This window comes from Spea bombifrons, chromosome 5, assembly GCF_027358695.1.
Source record: "Spea bombifrons isolate aSpeBom1 chromosome 5, aSpeBom1.2.pri, whole genome shotgun sequence".
Taxonomy (NCBI): Eukaryota; Metazoa; Chordata; class Amphibia; order Anura; family Pelobatidae; genus Spea; species Spea bombifrons.
The window spans coordinates 53,242,962-53,267,814 of NC_071091.1; the positions used below are offsets into that span (position 1 = coordinate 53,242,962).

General features: G+C 39.8%; 1 protein-coding gene and 2 long non-coding RNA genes across 4 annotated transcripts; all 3 read right to left on the bottom strand.

The window, feature by feature from the left end:
• Positions 1 to 3,009: 3,009 nt before the first annotated feature.
• On the bottom strand, positions 3,010 to 3,475 carry LOC128497517 (uncharacterized). Its single transcript, XR_008354321.1, has 2 exons — positions 3,145 to 3,475; positions 3,010 to 3,108 (listed from the first exon to the last, which is right to left on the bottom strand). It is a non-coding gene; the product is annotated as an uncharacterized LOC128497517 (long non-coding RNA).
• A 1,503-nt stretch (positions 3,476 to 4,978) lies between these two features.
• C5H5orf22 (chromosome 5 C5orf22 homolog) lies at positions 4,979 to 24,659 on the bottom strand. Of its 2 annotated transcripts, XM_053466926.1 has the most exons (9): positions 24,432 to 24,659; positions 21,446 to 21,591; positions 18,016 to 18,165; positions 16,531 to 16,960; positions 14,973 to 15,035; positions 13,834 to 13,955; positions 11,727 to 11,793; positions 10,195 to 10,334; positions 4,979 to 5,308 (listed from the first exon to the last, which is right to left on the bottom strand). In XM_053466926.1, exons 1-9 carry the CDS (start codon positions 24,552 to 24,554, stop codon positions 5,176 to 5,178), a joined length of 1,374 nt encoding a protein of 457 aa, XP_053322901.1. In that variant the 5' UTR covers positions 24,555 to 24,659; the 3' UTR covers positions 4,979 to 5,175. The 2 variants fall into 2 exon arrangements, with proteins under 2 accessions (XP_053322901.1, XP_053322902.1); XM_053466927.1 differs by lacking the exon at positions 10,195 to 10,334 and having other exon boundaries at positions 5,175 to 5,308.
• On the bottom strand, positions 14,147 to 14,917 carry LOC128497058 (uncharacterized). Its single transcript, XR_008354277.1, has 2 exons — positions 14,733 to 14,917; positions 14,147 to 14,295 (listed from the first exon to the last, which is right to left on the bottom strand). It is a non-coding gene; the product is annotated as an uncharacterized LOC128497058 (long non-coding RNA).
• Positions 24,660 to 24,853: the final 194 nt, after the last annotated feature.

Consider the following 24,853-nt stretch of genomic DNA (forward strand, 5'->3'; position numbering starts at 1 on the left):
CCAGTTCCTGTCTTCTCTTGGGGCGAATATTCGTGGACATTCTTCGTGTTCGTTTTTGCTTCGTTTTCTCCCGGTTGACTAGCAGGCGATCCCCCTGCCGAAACGACCAATACAGTCGCACACACGTACCTTCATGGTGCTCTCCGAGGTGTACAATACATACATACACACACATTGCCCTAAACTGAGGGCCAAGTTCCCCCGAGCAGTTAGTCAATGGAGGTCTGACGTCCATCGCGCAGACTTTCCCCGGCTGTCAGAGATCAGAGTTCCCCGCACCGGTGTCTCATAGTCAGACCTCTATTTGAGGTCTGATTATAAGACGACCCCGATTAGAAGACGAGGGGTATTTTTCAGAGCATTTGCTCTGAAAAAAACCTCGTCTTATAATCGAGCAAATACGGTATTTACAATGACATACTTTCCAACAAACCAACTTTTACGGGACTGGAAAAAAGCAGGACTGTCCCTGAAAAAGTTGGGTCTGTTGGCAGGTATGCGGATGGAAAAATGTGGGACAGGAACTAAAAAAAGCTTAGGGTTAATGTACGGTTATGTTTAAGAGTAGTAGCAGTGCACTGGTTTGGTTAAAGATGTATTATGTCTAAATAATAACTTAATTTTAATTTTAATGGGTGTTAAACAAATTAGGGGTTTAATTCATTTTATTATATTTTAAAGTTATATTTATTATTTACTTTATTATATTTATTTAACGTTTATAGTGCTACCTACCTAGCTATACCTACCTGCATTTGCATACCTAGTTTAGCTAAATTTGATGGGACAGGACTGGAAAAAAGCAGGACTGTCCCTGAAAAAGTTGGGTCTGTTAGCAGGTATGTGGATGGAAAAATGTTATAGGATGAAGTGTGAGTTATAGCGTTAATGCTAGTGAGTGTAGAAGTGAAGGCCAGGACAAATAACAGGAGGAAAGGTCCTTGTGATTTGTGAATTGTACATGTGTGTGTGTGTTATGTTTGGTTGGTTGTGTATCAGATGGAAGAAAACGAAATGAAAGATTTGCTGAGAAAAAGTAGATGATTGAAAAATGGAAAAGGTTTCACCCCAGGGCAAAGCATCCAAACACTGTCAGTCCTAGACGTTTGGCAGCGGACTTTCAGAGCTCAGACACTAGGCCCTAGCGTAAATAAAATAAAACATATTATTTGCAAAGTATTTTACGCATCTAAAAAAGCTCATGAAAACACTCATAAAAAAGTTCAAGTACACTCGTTGTGCTTCAGGTATAAATTTACAGCTCCTGGTATGTGTCACTGCCAAACAACACATCAATATGTGTTCAGCAACATGTCCTGAGTACCACCCATGCATAGGGTTGTTCAGTTGTTTAGGGTCTAAATGGCCTCAGTTGGGACATGCACATTTTTCAGTTTGGAATTTTGACATCTGGTCACTCTGCTAAAAAGGCTGCATTTTAGAGGTGCGCATTTTTGGGGAAATTTAATGCAGATAAATGCAAAGTTATGCACTTTGGGGTAAGGAAAGCACAAGCAACTTACACCCTAAATGATAATGAATTAGGTAAAACAATAAATGAGAAGGATTTGGGAATTGTCATAGACAACAAACTAGGCAACAATGTGCAATGCAATGTCAGTCAGCAGTTGCTAAGGCCAATAAGGTGATATAATATTGCCTCTTTATAAATCACAGCTTGAACATGATGTGCAATTTTGGCCACCTATTCTAAAGAAGGATGTAATAGCACTGGAAAGGGTGCAGAGGCGGGCTACAAAATTAATAAAATTAATGGAACACTTTAGTTATGAAGAAAGGTCAACACACTTAAATCTGTTTAGTTTAGAAAAACGGCGCCTCAGAGGGGATATGAAAGCATTATATAAATATATTTGGGGCCAATACAAACCATTGTCTGGAAACCTATCCGTAAACAGGACTATGCGTAGGACACGTGGTCACGCTTTTAGACTGGAGGAAAGGAGATTCTCTGCCTGCAGAGGTAGTTTTATCAGAGTCTGTACAGACATTTAAACAGCAACTGGATAAATACTTGCAAAAACATAATATTCAGGGATATAATTTTTCAATTGGGAAACAGCTTCTTGATCCAAGGAGAGATCTGACTGCCATTCTGAGGTCAAGAAGGATTTTTTTCCCTAGTTTGTTACAAAATTGGAAAGAGCTACAAACTGGATTTTCTTTTGCCTTATTTTGGATCAACAGCTATTAACACACATGGGAAAGGCTGAACCTGATGGACGCATGTCTTTTTTGTCAATCTATGTAACTATGTTACTATAAAACAAATTGCTACCACAAACATTGACAAAGTGTTGCTGCTGAATGTCCCCTTTAAAAGAGACTATTAATTCAGCCTCAATTGACTGCATTAAAAAGGCATAATATACTTATGCATTCATCATTGCAGGGACAGTACACTATTGTAATGGTAGTTTGTTTGCTTTTATTGGACAATAATTTAGTTTTAGCATAAGATACGAGAAGATCAACCTCCCTTTATAAAATCCAAACCAATATTAAAGTAGGATATACAGCCAGACATTAGTTTTTTTTTGTTTTTTTTATTGAATTATATTAAACTACATTCAATAAACCATTTCGATAGTATGGTATGATACTATAGAAGGGAAGGAGAAATAATGAAGTCTATTGAGAAGAGGTTGTAGGCTTCCATTTAGGTGGTTACTCTCCATTGTACAGTGGTATCACGGCTACCCTGAACCTTGGTGGCTCCTGCTGTTGGCAAGCTCTGCAGCACAGAAAGCAGCAAAGGAGCTTCTGAAAGATGAACCTTAATGCTGATTTAATCTTGCTGGTCAGAAACGAGATGTCTTCAGGTTCCTGGGGTTCATCATACACAGTCACAGGATTGCTGAAGCTTATTTTACGTTTCTTGTTTTCGCTTAAGTTTTCACTGTGCTGCTTCTGGTTTTCCTTTAGAGCACACTGTCCCAATGAGACGTGCACAGGCTCCGGGGTGGTTTTCTTGCGCCTTTTTCTGACTTTTCTCTTTAGTGCAAATGTCGTTGACAACAGTCTCACGTGTTGCCGTATTTTCAGGAGAAATTTCTCAGTGGCTTCTTCCATTTTTTTAGCTTGGACCTGCTTGATGGCTTCTTCCATTTTTTTAGTCTGGACCTGCTTGATGTTGTGAACCAGGTCATGGCTCAATGGAAATAGCGGCTTTGCTGGCTGGTATCCACATTTGCATTTCATTTTTGGTGAAGACTTCTGTACGGTTGCAGATTCTTCCCTTTTAGAATTTAAGAGAGAAGATGTGTACATCTCTAAAGCTGACATCACAACCCAGAGCAGCACAATTGCTGATGGGATTGCCACAAGGGCACATTCAAGGTGCTGCCAGAGAGCACATTCTTCTACCAGGTCAGGAAATCTCTAAATAGAAGATAAGACAGAGCTGTCAGTACTGCCCACAAGACTAATGTAGTGTTCTAAAGCCAATCATTTTGCATGACTTTTTTTAAGTATTAACTATTGCAACTTAATGTTTTCTTTATTGAAAAATACAATCAAGAGAGCCTACTATGCATGCAAAATGAGGGCAAAGCTTGTTGATTGCACACTTCATCATTTTTTTGGCACACATAGGGCTTTTTTAAAGTATGTGTTTTCCTCCGCATTCTCGTCTCTTGCAGTGACCGGAGTAAGGGTCGCTTAAACTGGCAGCGTCTGAAAGGCAGTGACTTTCCAGGACATTATATCACTATATATGGACATTAACAGGCTAAACCTGAGAGAGGAATGTTTCCTGCTTGTTTTGTCCCTTCATTCTTAAATGATAAATAATGGGTTTATTAGAACATTGGGGAAGCATCTTAATTTGGTCATATGGTAACACTATTTTTTCCTATTTATAACAATTTCAAATAAACTATTAAGGCCATGCTTTACCAGTGTTAGACAGTAACAAAATCAGGTTATAAAACTGCATTATGTGTGAGCCTGAGATAATCTATTATTATCACAATTCTCCTGTTGTTGTATTTGGATCGTTCTGTTCTGGATAGTTTTCTTTGAAAGATAAAAACATGATATTTGAGGTTACTTACCATCACAAAAGGTTCTTGACTCAGACAGAAAAGGTTTACAAAGAAAATTATCGAAGTGACCTGCATTGTCATTGCTTTCACTTAAAAGTGATTTTGAGAGACACCAGTTCATCATTGTGTCGCAAAGTGATACCTGCATCACAAAGGAATTATATCATAGCCATTAAGACTAGCCTGCCTTAAAGGGCCGCGCCGTTCACCCTGTAGTCACACCACTGGTCGTCCTGTAAGCTTTTTATCCCATCCTCTCTCTTCTTTTTGCTTTATTTTGACTTTGGGTACTGTAAGCTTTATTGTATAACTATATATACATTTACATGGAGCAACATGTAAAGCTAATTCATTGAAACTCCACATATTTCTTCATGCTATGTCTTATTCAGTATTTTCATCTGCAAATTTAATAAAACTGTAAATAACCCCCCCCCCAAAAAATGCACATTATTTCAATGATGATTCATTTGAGAATCGCCAGTGTACATTTTACATTGGTTCACTCTTACCTACATAAATGCTGACATAATATTGTTATTGCTAGGAAGGCTCATTAAACATATGATTCACAATATTTTCACATATTGACATTTAAAATTCAGGCACTATTAAGTAAATTATAACATTTGGAACCCGTGAGAAAAAAAAAAGCCATTGTCACATTGATTACAGCTTAAGATAACCTGAGTATACACACAATGCAGTTTGTAAATGATCATTTCATTTAATAAAGGGTTCATCGATACCAATATCACCCATGTGAAAAAGTAATTGTCCTCAAACCTCATAACTGATTGTGCCTCCTTTGGTGTTTGCAATACCTAGTAATGAGTCTTTTATATCGGTGTGGAGGAATTTTGGTCCACTCTTCTTTGCTTCTTTTTTTAATTCAGCCACATTGGAGGGTTTTGCGAGGATGAACATTTAAAGATCTAATAGATTTTTTGGGGGCATCATCAGTTACTTTATACTGAAGCTTTTTTTTGGGCGGGGGGGATACAACTTTCAGTTCCAGTACTAGAAGTTGGTTTCAGACACATGATACAAGCTTAAACATTAGTCATATCTAGTCATATCCTGTGTGAAATGGGGTTCCATACATGTTTCAGATGGAAGATGAGCCAGAAGAAAATTCTAAATGGACATCCAATGTGCCATACAGAGAGCGCAATACATCCAGGACCTTCTCTTGAATAAAATCAACTTGATCAAAGGGGCAATAGTCATCCAGGCTAGACCTAAAAATATAATAAATACATGTATTAAACAAGTAAATATAGTATTGTGAGACCCAAAACTTGTATCAACATTCTGTTCTTGAAAAGGCTTGGCATAAGTGTCTTAAGTCACACGTTAAGTTTTATCATATAAAATTTAGAAGTCCAAAAACGTCTATTTCTGGTCAGTATATACATTTCCAACAGCTTTATGATTCTGTTAAATGCACTACACTATAATAAATGTCTTTTTACTGTTACAATAAAGGATATTACTCCAAAGCTTGACTCAGGAGAAATAATCATGCAGAACAAGAAGTTAAGATGTCTGCTCCTACTGGTATAAACATGCTGGGATTCTAATACATATACATTTTTAAATCATAAACACCATTATGTATTTTCATTTATTGTATAAAACTTTAAAATGTAGGGCTTGGACAGGGTCAGATCTACGTTATGTAATTTGTCAGAGTAAATCTCTTTACTATATTGTACAGGTTAACATGTTTCCATAATACAGTAATTCCTTGAATAAAGTTGTTTCGTTCAACGTTATTTCGTTATAACGTTGATAACCACTCACACTCTCTGTCACTGTCTCCCTACTCTCTCCGCTGATCACTTTCGTGCCAGTCTCCTTTCTAGCAGCTTTGGTGAACTTCCACAAAGGGATGGGTCCTCTGGGAATATCCTCTCCCCTGTTTCTCCCTTTGTGGAAGACATTATGAAAAGAAGACTCAAGAGGACAAAGATGCAAGTTTAAAAGTGGAGCTGAGGGGAAGGAGACAGGGACATGGAAGTGGTCAGTGGAGACATTATCCATGTTTTCACTTAAATCTGCAATGTTACGTGAGGATTGATTGAATAACACAGCACCACCACCTTATGTGCCTATTGTTTTTGCAACCTCTGAAATCACTTATTCTCTGGTCATAGCAACAAACAATGAGAAGACTCTAATACATCTGGATTAACATTTATTGGATTTTTCTTGAACGCTGCTTAAAGCTATCTCATATCCAAGTGTTTTGGATATGCAGTTCTTAATGATGATGTAAGAAGGATTAAAAAAAAATATCCATCTCTACCTGTCCTTATGTGAAAAATCATGAAAATATTGAAAATTTCCCCCTTAGTTACTTAATCAATCAAATGTAATTGATAAGTGGGTTCACTAGACACACCTAGGTACGATAACTGCTATCCTGTTGAATTTAAATATTAAATTTATTAATTCAATTCAACCCGTCTAGTCATGAAGAGATGACAAAGTCATTGACATCTATCAGTCTGGAAATATTTACAAGGGTTTATAAGGCTCTGGGACTCCAGCGAACCTCGGTGACAGCTGAAACCTGCAACCTTGGACAGCGGTGAATCTTCCCAGGAGTGGAAGGCCTACAAAATTCCTCCAAGATTGCATCAATGACTCATCCAGGAGATCCCAAAAGTACCCAAACTAATACCTAAAGAACTGTAGGCCTCACTTGCCTCAGTTAAGGTCAGTGTTCAGGATTCCAACATCACTTTGTTGCCTCAAGCGCTGTTGGGTTATTCAGCAGGACAATAATTGGAGGCACACAACTTAGTCCTCCTCTGAATGAGTCAAAAGAAATGAAGGTTTTGGAGTGGCCTCGCAAAACCCTCCAATGTGGCTGAATTTAAAAAAGGAGCAAAGAAGAGTAGACCAAAATTCCTTCACACCGATATAAAAGACTCATTACTAGGTATTGCAAACACCAAAGGAGGCACAATCAGTTATGAGGACAATTACTTTTTTTCACATGGGTGATATTGGTATCAATTAACTCTTTACCTTTATTAAATGAAATGATCATTTACAAACTCCATTGTGTGTATACTCAGGTTATATAAAAATTAGTTGAACGATCGGAAACTTAAATGTGACACATAAGCAAAAATAGAAGAAATTGGGAAAGGGCAAAGCAGATTACATTAACAGACATCGCCCATTTAACTTACTGTTTTTTAAATACATTTCTTACAGCTGTTCTAAATCCTCTAAAATACTTTAATATCCTCTAAAATACATTAATATCAAAGCACAGCAGTAACAGCAAATGCTCCCACACCGTGTGTATTGCCCCCAGCTAGCCCCACATTGTATATTTATCCCACTGCCCAGCCCCCTCTTTAGTATTGATTTATGTGATGTCCCCAGCCAGCACCCTCGTGTGAATTAATGCCCCCACCTTAGCACCCAGATTTCACTCAAACGATCTGCCCAACACGCAGAATGGAAGCATAAGACTTCCCACCTTTGCCCCCAAACAACCTGCCTGTGGTATCCTCAAACAGCCTCCCTGTGCAATGCCACCCCCACTTAAACATCCATGCAATCACACACATATTCATTCATTCATTATTCACAAACATTTATTCACTCATTCATATTTTAATTTCCTCATTTACAGATACTAATCATTTACAGATACTACCGTATTTGCTCAATTATAAGACGAGGTTTTTTTCAGAGCAAATGCTCTGAAAAATACCCCTCGTCTTCTAATCGGGGTCGTCTTCTAATCAGACCTCAAATAGAGGTCTGATTATGAGACTAAGATCCAGATCCCCCGCACCGCTGCAGGGGACCTGGATCCTCCTGCCCCCCCCCCCATTTAACACCCCCACACACACACACTTACCGGTGCTTCCTGCTGTATTGCCGGGGCAGCGGGTTGACGTCTACGCGATCCGCGTAGACAACGTCCGCTGCAGCTGGAAGGAGGTGTGGCTAGCAGCGGGGGTTGTCTGCGCAGACCTTCCCCGACTGTCAGAGATCAGATCTCTGACAGCCGGGGAAGGTATGCACGATGGACGCAGACAAACCCCCGCTGCCAACTCCACCTCCTTCCGGCTGCAGCGGAAGGAGACGTCAACCCGCTGCCCCGACAGTACAGCAGGAAATTGGAAGCACCGGTAAGTGTGTGTGTGTTAAATGGGGACATAGGGCATTTCTGGAATGCCTTATACCCCTATATGCCACTCTGGCACTTAGGGGGTTAAAAGGCATATTATGGGGCAGAGTGGCACATAGGGGGTCAAAAGTCATACCATGGGGCACAGTGGCATAAAGAGGGTTAAAAGGCATATCATGGGCCACAGTGCCATATTGGTGTGGCAAGCCTGGGGGCAAATGTGCGTAACTGGGGGACAGGTTGGAAAATACAAGGAAATAAAAACAAAAAAATATTTTTCTCAATCATAGCTTTTATTAAAAAAAATAGTTTACATGAATTAACATTTACTGGTAAAACTTTTTTCCTTTAGGGTCGTCTTATATTCAGGCTTTTTCTTTTATTCCTAAGTTAATATTCAGATTTTGGGGGGTTGTCTAATAATTCATTCCCTCAATCACGTATACTCATTCATACAACCTCCCCCACCCCCTTATCTGAACTGCAGATCAATCTGTGCCACACACAGACTTCTGCAGGAGCCGCTGCATTCCTCTGCGTTCTTCTTTTGTACCGCCCGGGAAAGCAGGAACGGTGCGGAGTCATGTGACGTAGTCGCGAGACTTCGCTAGTTTCCTGTTCGTCCTGGGTGGAACAAGAGACGCTGCTCGCTCAGCTAACAACGCGATCACGGTTAATGCAGGCTGGCAGGTTTATTAACATTTAGGGCGGCCGGGGGGCAATTGCACCCCTGCCCCTGTCCATAATTCACACGGAGAATACCTCCATGGTTACACAGAGGTGCTCAGAAACAGCAGCGAAAAGGCTAAAATGCTAACACACACATTATTGCCTAAACTCGACAAGTTTATTAACCCTGTAAGAACACTGAGCTACGAATCTTTTCATGAATAGTAAAGAATCGCCTCTACCAATTCCCTTGAGCTCTGGATTCAAGAGGTTCATTGTCTCACTTGAATGGATTGATTTCACTTTCCTTTTGACTTAAAACACAATAATCTACCTTGATTAAGGCTATACAGAGAAGAATATGCCATTTTGTTTTGTGTGTGTGCGTGTGTGTGTGTGTGTGTGTGTGTGTGTGTGCCAAGAGTTACCTTAGTCACCTCCATTTTTTCACATCAGATCAGTTTTAAAAACACAACAGTAATTATAGCTAATCCAATTATTCGTTTCAGGTCAGCTACAATGGCACTACATGAGTATGTTGGCATAGGAAAGTAGATATTTAATAAAAGTTCTGATACTTTCATTCTGGAATGTGAAAACAAACCAAGAATTCTCTTGCACTAGACAACAATTTAAAATATAAAATATGCACAAAAGCATATTTACTAAAACAAGCATATTCACTAAAACAAGCCTTTTCACTAAATCAGAGATAATTTTCCTTTTTAACTGAATTCCCACTTGGCAGAGTTAATCCTGGGAGTTAAAGGGTTCAGTGCACCTGGATTGCTAGTATTGTTAAGTATTGCCCCCTTGTGGATTTAAAAAATATTGCCCACACAAACACAAGTACTTTTGTAATATAGAAGCATATTAAATTGTCTTAATAGACATAAAAAAAAAACGATAGGGAAAACATGTATCATGGCAAGGCAACAAATCATTAGTCCTAAAAAAAATTGCATATTTATCCCTAAATCTGTATTTTCGGCAACACTTCACCCCTTTCGGATAACAGGTCAATGTGTAGTACTCAACTAAACAGAAAAATGACATATTGGCTTTACATAAATTCTTATATTATATTCAACGTTCCAGGTACTGATAGATTATTCACTTAGAAAGTGATTTAGCAAAGATAATACATTGCCATTGGTGTCATAGTTTGGGTTTCTTTGCTATAAGTGCCACAGGCTTTACGGTATTTTATTTTGTGTACAACAATATCAAATATATATTTATATATATTTATAATTATATCAGTAACAAGCATACTGCCAGTTTTGTTATATTTACCTTGCTAATGTGACAAGCGTTGGCTTTGGGAGATTTTTCAAGAGATGTTTCATGGCGTGAATAAGACCGTTTATCTCCGTTTCTGAGCTTACATGGTGTGGAAGCTCAGCATAATCACATGTAAGACCAGCTTGGTGTATCTGCAAAAGAAGCATGTGAATTGAACACGAGGACGTGAGGTATTTATCTTTAGTCACTCTGTTCCCTATGGCTCACTTAAAAAAAATAAACCTGCAGAGGTTATTAAGGTTTGTGTGTAATGATTATATATAAGAAGAGGGCACGCCATAACTTTTTAACCCATTAAGGACCGGCGACGTAGGAGATCTGTCACAGAAAAAAAAATGGTACCTGAGGACCAAGGCCGTCTTCCCTATGTCATGGGGTTTAAGCACCAGCAGAGTTAAATTCCTTACGGTAAAAGGAGATCAGACCCTCCAACCTCACAGCTAGGGCCAAAATCTGTTGCCCTGAGCTGTCAGATTGGATGTGACAGTGCTCTAATTGAGTGTTATTACATTCAATAGGCATTTAAATGCTTGAACAGGGGTTTGCCACCACTCGCCATGGAATCTGTGCAATGCGGCAGGGACTCTCAGCGTCTACAGAGACCCTGATTGGGTTCCCTGCCACAATATGCAATCAGTCAGTGTGTCTGTTACTATCCCCATAGGATTTCCCCTACTGCTGTAGAGGGGATCCCTCTACTGTACAGGAGAACACAATAGGGAAACTAACAGGTGATGTTACCCAGTGGATCTCTATACATCAAGCAATGCTCGCCAATAGAGAACAGTGTCAAAAATTTAATTGAATGTGTTAAAAAATAAATATACAAAAATGTACACATATAAAAAATAGTCTCATGTCTAGCCCTATAAGATATTTAAAAAAATATTCTTCCCACCCCTACAGCATTTTCCAGTTACAAAAAAAATACACTGACAAAAAATATAGGGTAATTTGAATTGGAGGGGGCAGCTAAACTAACACGGGGATACTCTTGAACATAGAAGTGTTTTGTTTTTGCTGTAGTCGCCAATTTTTGGAAGAGATTGGAATATCCATAGCAAACAAAATTATTTTCAGTAATGTATACTTTTATCGGGTGGTTTTGATATTTGTCAGTAATACTGAAGTTATAGTCCAACTACGTTAAATTTGGGGATGGAGTAGTTTGAGGGGAAAAAAAAGGGATGTGCAACTTTTGGACTTTTTTCTCATACGAAATAATGTCTTGCATTGATAAATACGGCTTCAGAAGAAAACTCTACTTGTGCTCAAAAAATATATAATTTGTGTGGGTTCATGAATCGAGTAAGAGGGACATTGCTCTGGTCCTTAAGGGGTTAAGAAACAAATTTAATATTGCATGCTGGGTTACATAGTAAACTCTACGTTTCAGTCCCAATCAGGACTCAATAAATAAAACACAACTGTGCATAACTAGTGGGGAGTATTATATCAAGCACTGCTGGTACAAACATACAGACATCTTAAAAATAAAAAATAAAAAAATAAAAAAGATTTACCATTTCGTAGTCAGGGGCTTCCATCCGAGATTTGAGGCTATCTACAAGCTGAACCAGGGGGCTCATTCTGAAAAGTATAAAAACAGTGGGGTTCAAAAAACAAACTTGAACACCAGACTGACACCTAGAAGATACTAGTTTACATATCTTTGGCCAAACACAGTAACACAGCTCATCCATTGCTAGCCAATACCGCAGTTTTATTAACCCTTTGAAACAAAGCACTTTCAACAAGGAAAGGCACTCCCAGGTCATATGTCATTTATTTTGTTTACGTATGCTTGATTTTATATTAACCCCTTAAGGACTGTTTTTGGGGGGTTTTTTTGTACCCTTTATGACGAAGGCTGTGTTAACATTTTGCGGTGCTCGTGCTTAGCTGTAATTTTCCTCTCTCTTGTTTGGTGTACCCACACAAGTTATATATTGTTTTGTTCTAGACAAGAAGGGCTTTCTTAGATACCATTATTTTGATCATATCATTTAAATTACCGTATTTGCTCGATTATAAGAAGAGGTTTTTTTTCAGAGCAAATACTCTGAAAAATACCCCTCGTCTTCTAATCGGGGTCGTCTTCTAATCAGACCTCAAACAGAAGTCTGATTATGAGACTAAGATCCAGATCCCCCGCACCGCTGCAGGGGACCTGGATCCTCCTGTCTCCCCCCCCCATTTAACACCCCCCCACACACACACACTTACCGGTGCTTCCTGCTGTATTGCCGGCGCAGCGGGTTGACGTCTACGCGATCTGCGTAGACAACGTCCGCTGCAGCCGGAAGGAGGTGTGGCTAGCAGCGGGGGTTGTCTGCGTCCGTCGCGCATACCTTCCCCGACTGTCAGAGATCAGAGTTCCCCCCACCGGTGCCGCACCGGTGCGGGGAACTCTGATCTCTGACAGCCGGGGAAGGTATGCGCGACGGACGCAGACAAACCCCCACTGCCAACTCCACCTCCTTCCGGCTGCAGCGGAAGGAGACGTCAACCCGCTGCCCCGGCAATACAGCAGGAAATTGGAAGCACCGGTGTGTGTGTGTGTGTGTGTGTGTGTGTGTGTGTGTTACATGGGGGCATAGGGCATTTCTGGAATGCCTTATACCCCTATATGCCACTCTGGCACTTAGGGGGTTAAAAGGCATTTCAGGAGGCAGAGTGGCATTAAAGGGGCATTTAATAGAGCACTCTGCCTCCTGAAATGCCTTATACCTCCCCATATGCTACTCTGCCCCATAATATGCCTTTTAACCCCCTAAATGCCAGAGTGGCATATAGGGGTATAAGGCATTTCTGGAGGCAGAGTGCTCTATACAATGCCTTTTAACTCCCTTAATGCCACTCTGCCTCCTGGAATGCCTTATACCTCCCTATATGCCACTCTGCCCCATAATATGCATTTTAACCCCCTAAATTCCAGAATGGGATATAGGGGTATAAGGCATTTCTGGAGGCAGAGTGGCACATAGGGGGTCAAAAGGCATTCCATGGGGCACAGTGGCATATAGAGGGTTAAAAGGCATATCATGGGCCACAGTGCCATATTGGTGTGGCAAGCCTGGGGGCAGATGTGCGTAACTGGGGGACAGGTTGGAAAATACAAGGAAATAAAAACAATCATACTCAATCATAGCTTTTATTAAAAAAATAGTTTACATGAATTAACATTTACTGGTAAAACTTTTTTCCTTTAGGGTCGTCTTATATTCAGGTTTTTTCTTTTTTTTCCTGAGTTAATATTCAGATTTTGGGGGGTCGTCTTATAATCAGGGTCGTCTTATAATCGAGCAAATACGGTATGATATAAAAAATGTTTGTTTTTTTTGTAAACCAAAGCACTTTTTCTTACTTTTAGTTGAAGAAAAAGATTTTAATATTTGTCCTGCGTTAAAAAAACACCCAATGATCAGATTTTTTTGTTTTTTGCAAGTTACAGGGCAATGAGTATTGCTATTTCAAAACCTTATTTTTTTTAAATCCGTTCATGGTTCCCCATGTGCTATTTGGGACATAAAAAAAAAAAAACTGTGCTCACCTTATCAAGCTAACGATATATTGATAATTTAGATGAAACAAAGTTTATTTGCAAAAATCACACTTCCTCATCCATACCCGGGATTAGAAGCCCATCTTTGTACGGTCTCCTCACCATCATCCTCACAGAAGTCTGCAAACGCGGCTTCTAGGTCCTCAAGCTGACGTACGCGATTCTCTACACAGTCTACCAGCGCGTCCTGAGAGTGAATAAAGGCACTATGGATGCTCAAGTTCCACTGGGCTGCAATTAATTGAAGGAATCTACTAGACAAACATTGATGATCACTTTTATAATGTTGTTGTTTCTTTCCTCTACACAAACAGAAAGAACAGTGGAGTTTTTTTTTTTTTTATCAAACTTAAAATATTTCAAATTGGCTTCTCTCCCTTTTCCTTCTCTGTCTTCCTTTCTCTCTGCCTTCCAACCCAAAACAGTGTCTGCCAACAGGGGTTAGTGGAACCTGGGTGCAGTATTTCTTTGGTGACCCCACACAATTAAACAGTATATGCTTACATTTACACCATACAGGGCCGGCCCTATAATGGGGCAGACTGGGGCAATTGCCCCAGGCGGCACTTTAGAAGGGGCGGCACTTTGCCGCCCCAAGCGCTTTTTTTTTTTTTTTTTTTTTGAAGCGGAGGAGAGAGAGAGGGGCACCGAGTGGTTTTCGCTTACCCGTTCGGCGCCCCTCTCTCTCCTCTGCGGCGAGTCTCCCTGTTCGGTCCCGGTGCCGGCTTGTAATGCAGAGCGCCGGAAGTGACGTCAATTTCCGGCGCTCAGCATTACAAGCCGGCACCGGGACCGAACAGGGAGACTCGCCGCAGGACTCTTTAAAGGTAAGCACCGGGGGGGGGGCGTCGGTGAAGTTTAAAATGCCGCCCCCCCCCGGCGTCGGCGGGGGGGGCGGCATTTTAAACTTCGCCCCAGGCGGCGTTAAGTCTTCGGCCGGCCCTGACACCATACAGTCATAGACACATGCTAACACCATACACCAATGCACATAACCCAACAGAGTAACACACAAACTCCATACACTCACACACGTTAACGTCACGCACATAAACATGTGGTCATTTTAAATACATTTTAACAATATATTTTTTGCTCTATTGATTTAGTTTTTTTAGGCGTGAAGTTCAAAATATTTAATTGTGGTTGAAACAGGCCTACAAATGGCACAGCACCTCTAAATGGCAATGTGATATTTCTTTACCTCCGAGTTATCAGAATTTGGCTTTTTGAAGCTGTACAGTTCTTGCAAGAGTTTGTATTCATCCTAAAAAGATAAAAATTATAGTAAGTGGCTAAAAATAAGAAACTTTAAAGAGTTCATCTACAGATTACCTTGAAAAATGCTGCTGAAGCCGTCATAAGATTTTTAGACCCAGGAAAAATTCAAATGATTTCCTACCATTACAAAACATTATTGCAATATAAATGAAGATAAGAACCAAGTCATGTTGATAATACACCTAAAGAGGTTAACACAAATATTCAGCAACATGCAAAGTTTTCTGCTTTTTAAAAACACACTATACAACATGCTCCTACTAAAGGTACACTTCTGCCATCTTTTGCAATTTAATAAATCTAATAGCTGCTTGGCCCTCTATGTAAATAGATGGTGGATTCTGGAGAAACCCCTCCCCACCATATGCATTTAACCCTTTCCATACATTAACAGCTAAATGTCCAGCAGCAGATGTGTTTGGCCAAAGGCATCTTCCTGCATCTCATTTACTTATATCTAGTTATATGCAGTGAAGGCTACGGGAAGGCGGTGTGAAGAGGACCGTTTAGACCCCTGTGTGCATGCATGGAAGCTACTCTCACTGATTTAAATAGGAGCACTTTCCTACCACTAACGGTTCAAGCAGCAAATCAGTGGCAAGAAATGTCAGATCATGGAGGAGGACCACTGCTGCAGCAAGGCTGCAACTTCTATGTCAGGTATATTATTTTCATTCTGGAAGGATGCCTAATAAAGTACTCATGGAGAACTTTAATAAGCATTTTTCTATAGTGGTGACTAAATTGTCCCTTTAAAGTTCAGCTAATGAATCTCATCAAATGCCACCAAACAAAACGGTACGCGACAAACTGCAAATAATATTTCAAATGCAGGAATTAGACATCATTAAAGAGCAGGAGATGGCCAGCTGCCCTTTCATGTGACATATACTTAGTTTATGTTTATATTTCTAGTACATGTATACACATACATATATGTATATGTATATATATATATATATATATATATATATATATATAAAACTGAGCAGCATACACACATATATTTTGAAGCCTATCAACACAACCCACAAGAAGCCACTAGATGGCAGAAGAGAGTTAATGTTACGACACGCTGAAGTCTCGACGTTTCCCAGCGCTGATATTTTACACCATAGTGACCCCATACAAAAAGGCTCTTCTGCAATACAGCACACGGACAGTTTTTCAATAGTTGTGAAGCTTGCAACTCTGTTGCAAGGTTAGCAAAGAAAGGTAACAAAAAAGTAATTGATACTTGCCTCTTTGCAGTCTGCATGGATCGCGAAAGTAAAAATATAGCAAGGTAATATAGCATACACATTTATATAAGCTACTGCGCAGCCTTGGTTTTTATTCCATGTCATCTGAAAAAGAGACCTTTGAAGTCCAGAAAGCATACATAACTTTTTGGCCTGACAAAATGTATCTATGTCTACTAAAGACCGGCCTTAATTTTGAACAAAAGACTCATATGGATGCAAGTTTTCATAGCTACATACCTGAGTATACATTTCTTTAAAAGGATTCTTGACTGAAAAGAAGTCTAGATCGATATCTAGAACAAAGGCATCTCCTTGAGCTAGTATTTGCATAATGGTGTTTTGTGAAGACAGGGTATTAGGATCAGTGCATGTTTCCATGTTATCATTTGATGAGGTCTCTTTTCTTGAGCTGCCTTCGGCATCTTCACAAGACAATCCGGCAGAGGGGACACGTTTCAGCGCTGCTGGAGAACCATCTGAGCAATCTTCACCTCCTGAAAGCTTTAATTTCTTAGCAGCAGATTCTCCCTTTTCTGAATCATCACATCCTGGTTCTTTCACGCCATTCAACAAAATAACACTCAAGTCGAGAGGTTTTGGATTTTCAAGCTGCTCTGTGGGAACGTAAAGACCATCGCTAAGAAAGTAATCATCTGTGCTCGTGACCCTAAAGTTGAATAGACAAAACAGTGCTATAGGATAAAGAGAAATCACTCAATTTATAATAAATAAAAAAATAATAAACGTAACAGAGACATTGTTTCACCATGAAACAAAAGCCTAAACCTCAACCCTCTGACCATGACTCCAAATGTACTGCTGTGAGCAGGAGGGTGTTGAGGAATTATAGACAGCTGAGCATCTCTTCGATTTTGGGGGGTTTCTTTACTTAACAAGGAGTATGAATGAGAGTTGAACATTTTAACTTCCCAACTCCACTATTCATTATAAAGAAACCACCTAAGTGAGATACTCCTGCATCAACGTCAGGTGTAGCTCGGCCGCGTTGGCAGCTATACATATATCACAGGGCTGAACCTGTTAATTGCTTTATCTTTTAATTATGCAGGGGCAAGTCAGGCTTTCCTACAAGCCAAGACTGGTCCTTCACAAGGCATAATGTGGTTTCTGGGGCCTCTTGCCGGGTACCAATTTTTGACATCACAGACTGGGTACGTGCTTGAAGGTCCTCCAGTTTAAAGGATGGGAGCAGCTGTAGGAGGTCTGACTGCTGCGATGCAATACATAGAAGGGGGACTTTGGAGGGATGACAGCACTCTGTTTCTAAGCAACTCTAGTATCTCGTTACATGATGCAGCACTTGTTGATATTGTATGGGGCATCCTAGGTGGAACAGCACTTTTAACATGCAATTTAGAGCTGCTCTTACAAAGCCAACATAGTTTAGTTTGAAAGCATGCAGATACAGTAATTTTTTAAGGTGTCCTGTTTAATAAATGTGTACAATGAAAAAAAGTATTTGTGACACACACCTAGTACATACTGCATTAAAAAGCTGAATGAAATTGAGGCGATAGTACGGCTTACCACAGGACAGGCACAGGTATGCAAAATACATACCGCAAAAGCAAGCCACCTTGTTTTTTATTCATTTAAAGAAAAATTCATGAATATCAAGTATTCAACCAGTATATTTGGAATCTGCATTCTGTACGGTTTCAACCTACCGGTTCCACATATGGAAGGCCATTCATACAATACCTTATAGTAGTTGTGGATCTGTCCTTGCCAACCAAGAAAGAATGATTGCCTTCCTTTATCTGCTGGGCCCAGGATGGATGAAGCCATACTACTTGAGAGAAATGTCCAGCGTACACCACAGGCATGATCCAGTTTTCAATGCTTAACTCACTGTAACACATAATATTATATAAATAATATAAAACCGGGTGTGTTTTTTTTTTGCAACATTAATAATATGAGCACAGTTCGAAAAATGGTCTGATCACCATTGCAGCCAAAAGAATATGCTATGGTCCTAAGAACACTTTTCAAAGGTTAAACAATAATCACCTTTTATACATCTCTTACGTCTCTTAAACAAAAAATATTTCCATGTGCGAAGTAAGTCTGTCCATCTCCATCCATGTGATGGCTCTGTGAGTCCCGCAGACCCCATGTGCCATGCGCGGAACACACCCCAATCGATTTTATTGGCGCTTTCTCATCACTGAATGCCTGCCAACCAGTGGCAAGAATTGTCAGACCATGGAAAAGGAGAGCAGCTTCTACCTCAGATAGGCACTTATTTTTTTCCAGTTTTGTGAAAAAAGCAAATTTAAGTACTCAGAGACTACTTTAATTGGCATTCTTTTTTGATCCCTTAACGACTGATGACGTGCCAGGCGCGTTGTTGCATTAAATAAGCTTATAAAAAGGATTAAAGGTCCTTCCTTCACTTAAACCGTGTTGCCTTGGTGTTGAGGCATTCACCAACACCGAAATCTACATTGCATTTACACAGTTTAACGTAAAATCCAATGTTTTGCAATTTCTCTTTGCATTTCTTTGAGGCTGTCGAATACGGTGATATACCCACAAAACAGCTCCTACAAGATACATTAGGGAAGGAAAGTGTTATCTTGGTCCCAAAGTCAAGCCGCGGTCCTTAGTGACCTGTTTTGGGTTGGACAGTCAAAAACGATGAGGCATCCTAAGGACCGTATAAAGATTCCCCTGATTGTGTGCACATATGGCACGAGTTTACTTCAAAGACCAAACAGCAACGTTACGCAGAACGAAAAAAAACATGTTAAATCCAAAATCTAGATTGCAATTTCATTAATAAAAGATTAGATCTCTGTAACAGTAGCTGGCAGCCTGGAAACGACCGTAAGATCGACTGTTTGATTTCTTTGTCAGCTTGCGAATTGCGTGATATTTCATGGTGTTTTCCTCCTACAACTTCAATGGTGTTCAATAAATAAATCAATTTAAGTTTAAGACACAAATATAGGTATGTCTTTAGCGGAGTACTTACAAGTTCCCCGCACCTCTGAGTTCTAAAAACAATTCAAGGTATGGATTTTTCTAGTCGATATTACAACAGAATAAAGATTAGTTCGTACAACTGTAGAGAATTAAGGTGATGGCTTGCAACTCGGGAAATGTATTGCATTCTCCAATATGCACGTGCGATTACTCCAGAGAAAAGCATTGAAAGAAAACAAATCAAGGGTACAACAAGATTTAAAATGCAGTATAGATTTACATGCATGTCTCAAGCATGTTTAAGACAGCACAATAATTCACATTAAGAGGGGAGAAAAAACATCCTCTTGATTTAAAAGATCTGCAAAGTCCAACACGAACTATTAATTCACTATTTGGAGTTTAATTTCAGCCTTTCACTAGTGGTTGGGGCTCTGCCCTTGGAAACGGAATCTGCTTTTAATTTTAATTTTTTTTTTTAACTAAATACAATGTTCTTGGTGTGAAAGCAAAAGCAGCTTGTTTTCGGGGCAACAGAAAGCTATTTGTTGAGTCCTTGCCAAGGTTGGTACAGTTGGTTGGACTGCCTTTGGAATCTTTCTACAGACAACCCTATTATGCCCGTAACAATGACAAAACATACTTTTTATTCTAGTACTGTTAAATGCACAAGCCCTTATTTGTAAAATAAAAAAAATCTTTAAAAGGGACACACTAGCCACCATATGCACATTAGCGCCTATGATAACTTCACGGTCTTTCTACATTTTCAAGGTGCCCATTTTGCAAATGCATAAGGGCATTCTGCTAAACCCTCTTTACGCATTTGCTCCTTTCCCCACCTCCCAGATATGTTCCATGTAGGAGAAGGAGAACACATGTCCCTGAACATGATATACTTACAGCCCGTGAGCTCCAGCGTCGGCCTTGAGGAACGCTGCTGATAGAGGTCTGTTAACACCCCATACGCGTGTGAGAGCACTAGCCCGCCGCTAACTGGTTGCCTCAAGTGAAAAAGCATCCTTAAGTTCTAAGCTGAAGGTCAACAATAGTAGAAGCAGCTTTTCAGCTTTAAGGTACATGGTCTCAATAAACACATACATAAAATACTGAATTCATTTGACTGTCAAGGTATTTATTAGTAAAATATTTACATTTTTGTACTTAAGTCCCAACTTTGCATATAAACCAGAACTCCTAACTGTCTAGCAGGGCAGAGTGGCTCAGGTAGGACATCACTGCCAATGGCAAAGTCACTCATTCCTAATCCCAATAGATATACAAAAGGCGCAGTTTTCGCGACTCTGTCTGAATGGCATCAAGAGCCGACCCACAGCTCACCTAAATGTTTGACAGAAACTCTTTGGGGTATCATTCTGGCGAAGTTCTTTTGCCCTTAATAAAGCATTATGATATAAAGGAAATTGAAACGTTCCACTCTCCAGCAAGCTACCAGGTCAGCAATTGTGGTCTGTTCACTTAAGATAGAGATTCCAGGTAAGTGGAGCGTTTCAAAACTAGATGAGCTCCAGTGAGCTTCTCCAAGTAGAAGACCTGAGTTCACCAAGGATGATCCATAGGTAATATGGGAGAGTACATAAAACTCTCCTCACTGATTTAGCTATACCTTGTACAGGGCCAACAGAGACCTTTCTGCAGGATAAACTCACTGGGGTTTACCCATGACAGTGGCATCAGGGAGTTGAAATGTCAAACCCTATTGCCAAGTAACTATTTAGTGAGCAGACCCCCAAAGGTGTTTCCTGTACAATCTAGAGGTACAGTATTTATAAAGAGCACCATCCCCTTTACTCAAGGGAAGAACATACAAACCTATTTGGGATATACATGTAAAGGCTAAAATACTCCCTTTCTATTAAACCTCTTGTGCATTGCACACTATCTGGCATGTTAAAGGTTAAGGCACAGGGGTGTTATACTTTAAAATTACTCTTCTAAAAATAAATATGTCTCTCACACACATATCAGATTTCTTTCCACCTTAAATGAAACCTGATTAGTTTAGTAGACCCAAGGCAATAAACAGCGGATTGCATTATGTGTGCATCTCTTTACTCCACAATCAACCTCATTTTAATGGATATGTGCAATTTATTTAATTGATTGCGTTCTTCGGGTGATTGTCACACATAATTAAGCAGAGAAAAACGTATTTGTGCATGAGTATGCATGACATTACCTGAATAGGGCTTCTTTGTCAAATACGGTGTCTGCAGGCATGTTTACTGGTATCAGTAGATCTGGGTGGGAATCAAAGTGAACAAAGCTGATGTTACGGCCCGGTAGGTGCTTTGATCCAATGGCGCGATAGATAAAGGGCAGAACCTGAAAAAAAGGACACAGTTGTTGGAATGAAGAATAACTGAAAGCTGTCAAGGTCCATTGCTTTAAACAGAAAACATGTCCAGCATAGACACACACACTGATTATCTATATATATATATAATCAGTATATATATATATATGTATATATTACAAACACAAATCAGGTTAATCCAAAAAAATTAATAACATTTGAAATAGCTCTTTTGAGCAGGGCCCTCCTCACCTGTTGTCTCTGTTAGTCAATTTATGTTACATACTACTTGTTATGTCCTGTCTACCCATTGTACAGCGCTACAGAATTAGATGGCACTATATAAAACAATAAATAATAATAAATATGCGTGTGTGGCACAATAATTATTATTTTAGTCAATACTTTGTGCTGCCTGTCTTTGCCAACAGCTCTGAATCTTCTCCTATAATCCCTGATGAAGTATACATGACAAGGGATCTGAGACCATTCCTCCATACAGAATCTCTCCAATCTGTACAATTTCGAAGTTGACGCTGATGGGCTCTCCTCTTCATTTCACCCCACAGGTTTTCTATTGGATTCAAGTCAGGGGATTGGGATGGCCATGGTAGGACCTTAATTGTGTGGTGAGTAAACCATTTTTGTGTTGATTTTGATGTATGTTTTGGATCATTGCCCAACCATGGCCCAGCTTTATGGCAAAGACAGCCAGGTGTTCATTTAATATCTGTTGATATATGATATTGAGTCCATGATACCACGTATCCTAACAAAATGTCCAGGTCCTCTGGCAGAACAATAGCCCAAAACATCAAAGAACCACCACCAAATGTGAACACAAGGCACTTTTCCACATAGCTATCTCTTGGTGAGCGCCAAACCCACCTGTGGTGATTATTGCCGAAAAGCTCTATTTTAGTTTCATCTGACCATAGAACCCGATCTCATTTTAAGTTCCAGTAGAATCTGGCAAACTGAAGATGGTTGAGTTTGTTTTTGGATGATAGTAGAGGTTTCTTTCTTAAAACCTTTCCAAACAGCTTGTGGTGATTGTAATTTTAGAGACTTTTATGACCCCATGACGGAAGAACTAACTTCTGCAATTCTCTGGCTGTGATCCTTGGAGATGTTTTTTGGCCACTCGAACCATACTCTTCACAGTGCATTGAGACAACATAGACACACATCTTCTTCCAGGTTGATTCATAACACTTCTAGTTGACTGGAAATTCTTAATTATTGTCCTGATGGTAGAAAAGGGCATTTTCCATACTTTTGCTATTTTCTTATTTTGTGAAGCTCGACGACTTTTAGCCACACATCACAGCTATATTCCTTGTTGTGATGAATGACTAAAGGGATATGCATTACCTAATATATATATATATATATATATATATATATATATATATATCTGCAAAAACACTTATTCTTGTACTACTCCCCAGCCCTTCAGTGAACACAGTGCCTTCCACTACAAATATTTTTACATTTTGACTCATCAGTCCCTAGTGCCTGCTGCCATTTTTTATACCCCAGCTCTTGTGTTTTAGTGAATAGTTGAGTCATTTGGCCCTGTGTCCACAGGTATAACTTTTTGGCCAAAAGCCTTCCATGAAGGCCACTTCTGACCGAACATCTCTGTGAAGCATGAGTGTATCAGGGTGCCACTGGTTTCTGCTATGCTGAGCTGATGGCACTGCTGGGCATAAGCGTGATGCGTCTTTCATCTGCTTTACCAAGTTTCCTTGCCCGGCCATTGCGTCTACAACATTGCTAATTTCTCTGTTCTTCTTCAAAAGAGCTTGGACAGAACATCTGGAAAGCCTTGTCTGCCTTGAAATTTCTGCCTGGGAAGAGACCTTCTTGATGCAATATTGTATTGCAACCTTGTATCTTGTTGCTTCCCCTGGTCTTGCCATGGTGTATGACTTTTGACATCAACCTGACCTTGTTATAGAATTTGACTGTTCCTCACCCATTCCTCCTACACAGCTGTTTCTGTTTCAGATAATAATGGTGTTTCAAGTTACATATTAAATTGATGATCATTAGCGCCTCTTTGGTATAATTATGTAATCATACACCTGACTATATGCCTACAAAATCCCTAGTTTTGAAAACATTCTTACTTTACAACACCTGCCTAAAACGTAGCTGAGATACGTATGCCATTGCTTGTAAATGCCTGTGCTATAATAACCTGCTTGGTTAGCAGTGTGAAATGTCACAGGGTGTGGGAAACTACAGCTTCTCCCCATGTTAAGTTTATTTTACTTTTCGTTCATACTTTTGTATGAATTGTTTGTTTAGAAGGCTCCCTGGAACACTGGAGTGTTTCTTTGATGGTATTATATTCAAACAAATCTCATTTTTCTTTCCTGACACTAAAATTAGAAACAAATGTTTCTAGTTACATATTGGAGCATATGTAAAAACAACAACTTCAACAGCAGAACTCTCTCCACCTAATGTAACGCTTTGTCTTACTCTGTCAATTCTAGTCTTGTCATACCCCTTGAGCATATATATATTGTATGAAGCGCTGTGCAAATTGTTGGCGCTATATAAATAAAAGATAATAGTTTGGCTGTCCCTTTAAACCAACTATGTTGCTAAGCCACATACTACTCAATATCGCACTACTTTTATTACAACGCGCTCAATACACGTTATATATATATAAGAAGCGGTAAGTAGCCATAGCAACCAATAAATTAATCTCATCGGTGGTAGCATCCCTTTAGTTGCTATGGTGACATGACACAGAGCTACATCTGCCCCACATCTAGCAGTTTACCCCAGAATTAGTTTTTAGACATATGGTGTATCTAAATTAGGTTAACCATTTTTGATGGTTACATACATCGTGGTGATCCTCCACCACCCACACGGGCAGCTCGTTGTATTTTCTTAGACGATGGCTCTGCTGGCTGCTGTTGTTGTTGTTCATGGTGACAGATCCAGCTGTCAATGCGGTCCCGTCCATATTTACTGTAGAACGACGTGTAAAAGGCACACGACAACGGGCAACCACAGTTCTCCAGACGGACACAGACGCCGGTACACTGATTGGCCCACAGATGGAGAATGCGCCAACCGGTCTCATGCATCGCCTACCTAAACAAGCGTGTGCCCGTGGCCACCATCTTTATTATGGGCATTAACTTTGTTTGGTATACACTTTCCACCTACTCCTTTGACTGGACAGTCAGTTGCAGTTTTTGCAATACATTAAGGGTTAAAATAAAAGCACGTAAACGACACCTTATTGTTACCACAGGCGTA

Bases quoted from the DNA above. Each gene is read 5' to 3' on its own strand.
- C5H5orf22 (XM_053466926.1), bottom strand. From the start codon at position 24,554: ATGGACGGGACCGCATTGACAGCTGGATCTGTCACCATGAACAACAAC. The intron at 16,961-18,015 runs GTATTGTATGAA...ATTCAACTTTAG, and splicing joins AGATCCACAACTACTATAAG to GGTCACGAGCACAGATGATT. The intron at 5,309-10,194 runs GTAAATATAACA...TTATATTTTTAG, and splicing joins ACGCTTGTCACATTAGCAAG to GTCTAGCCTGGATGACTATT.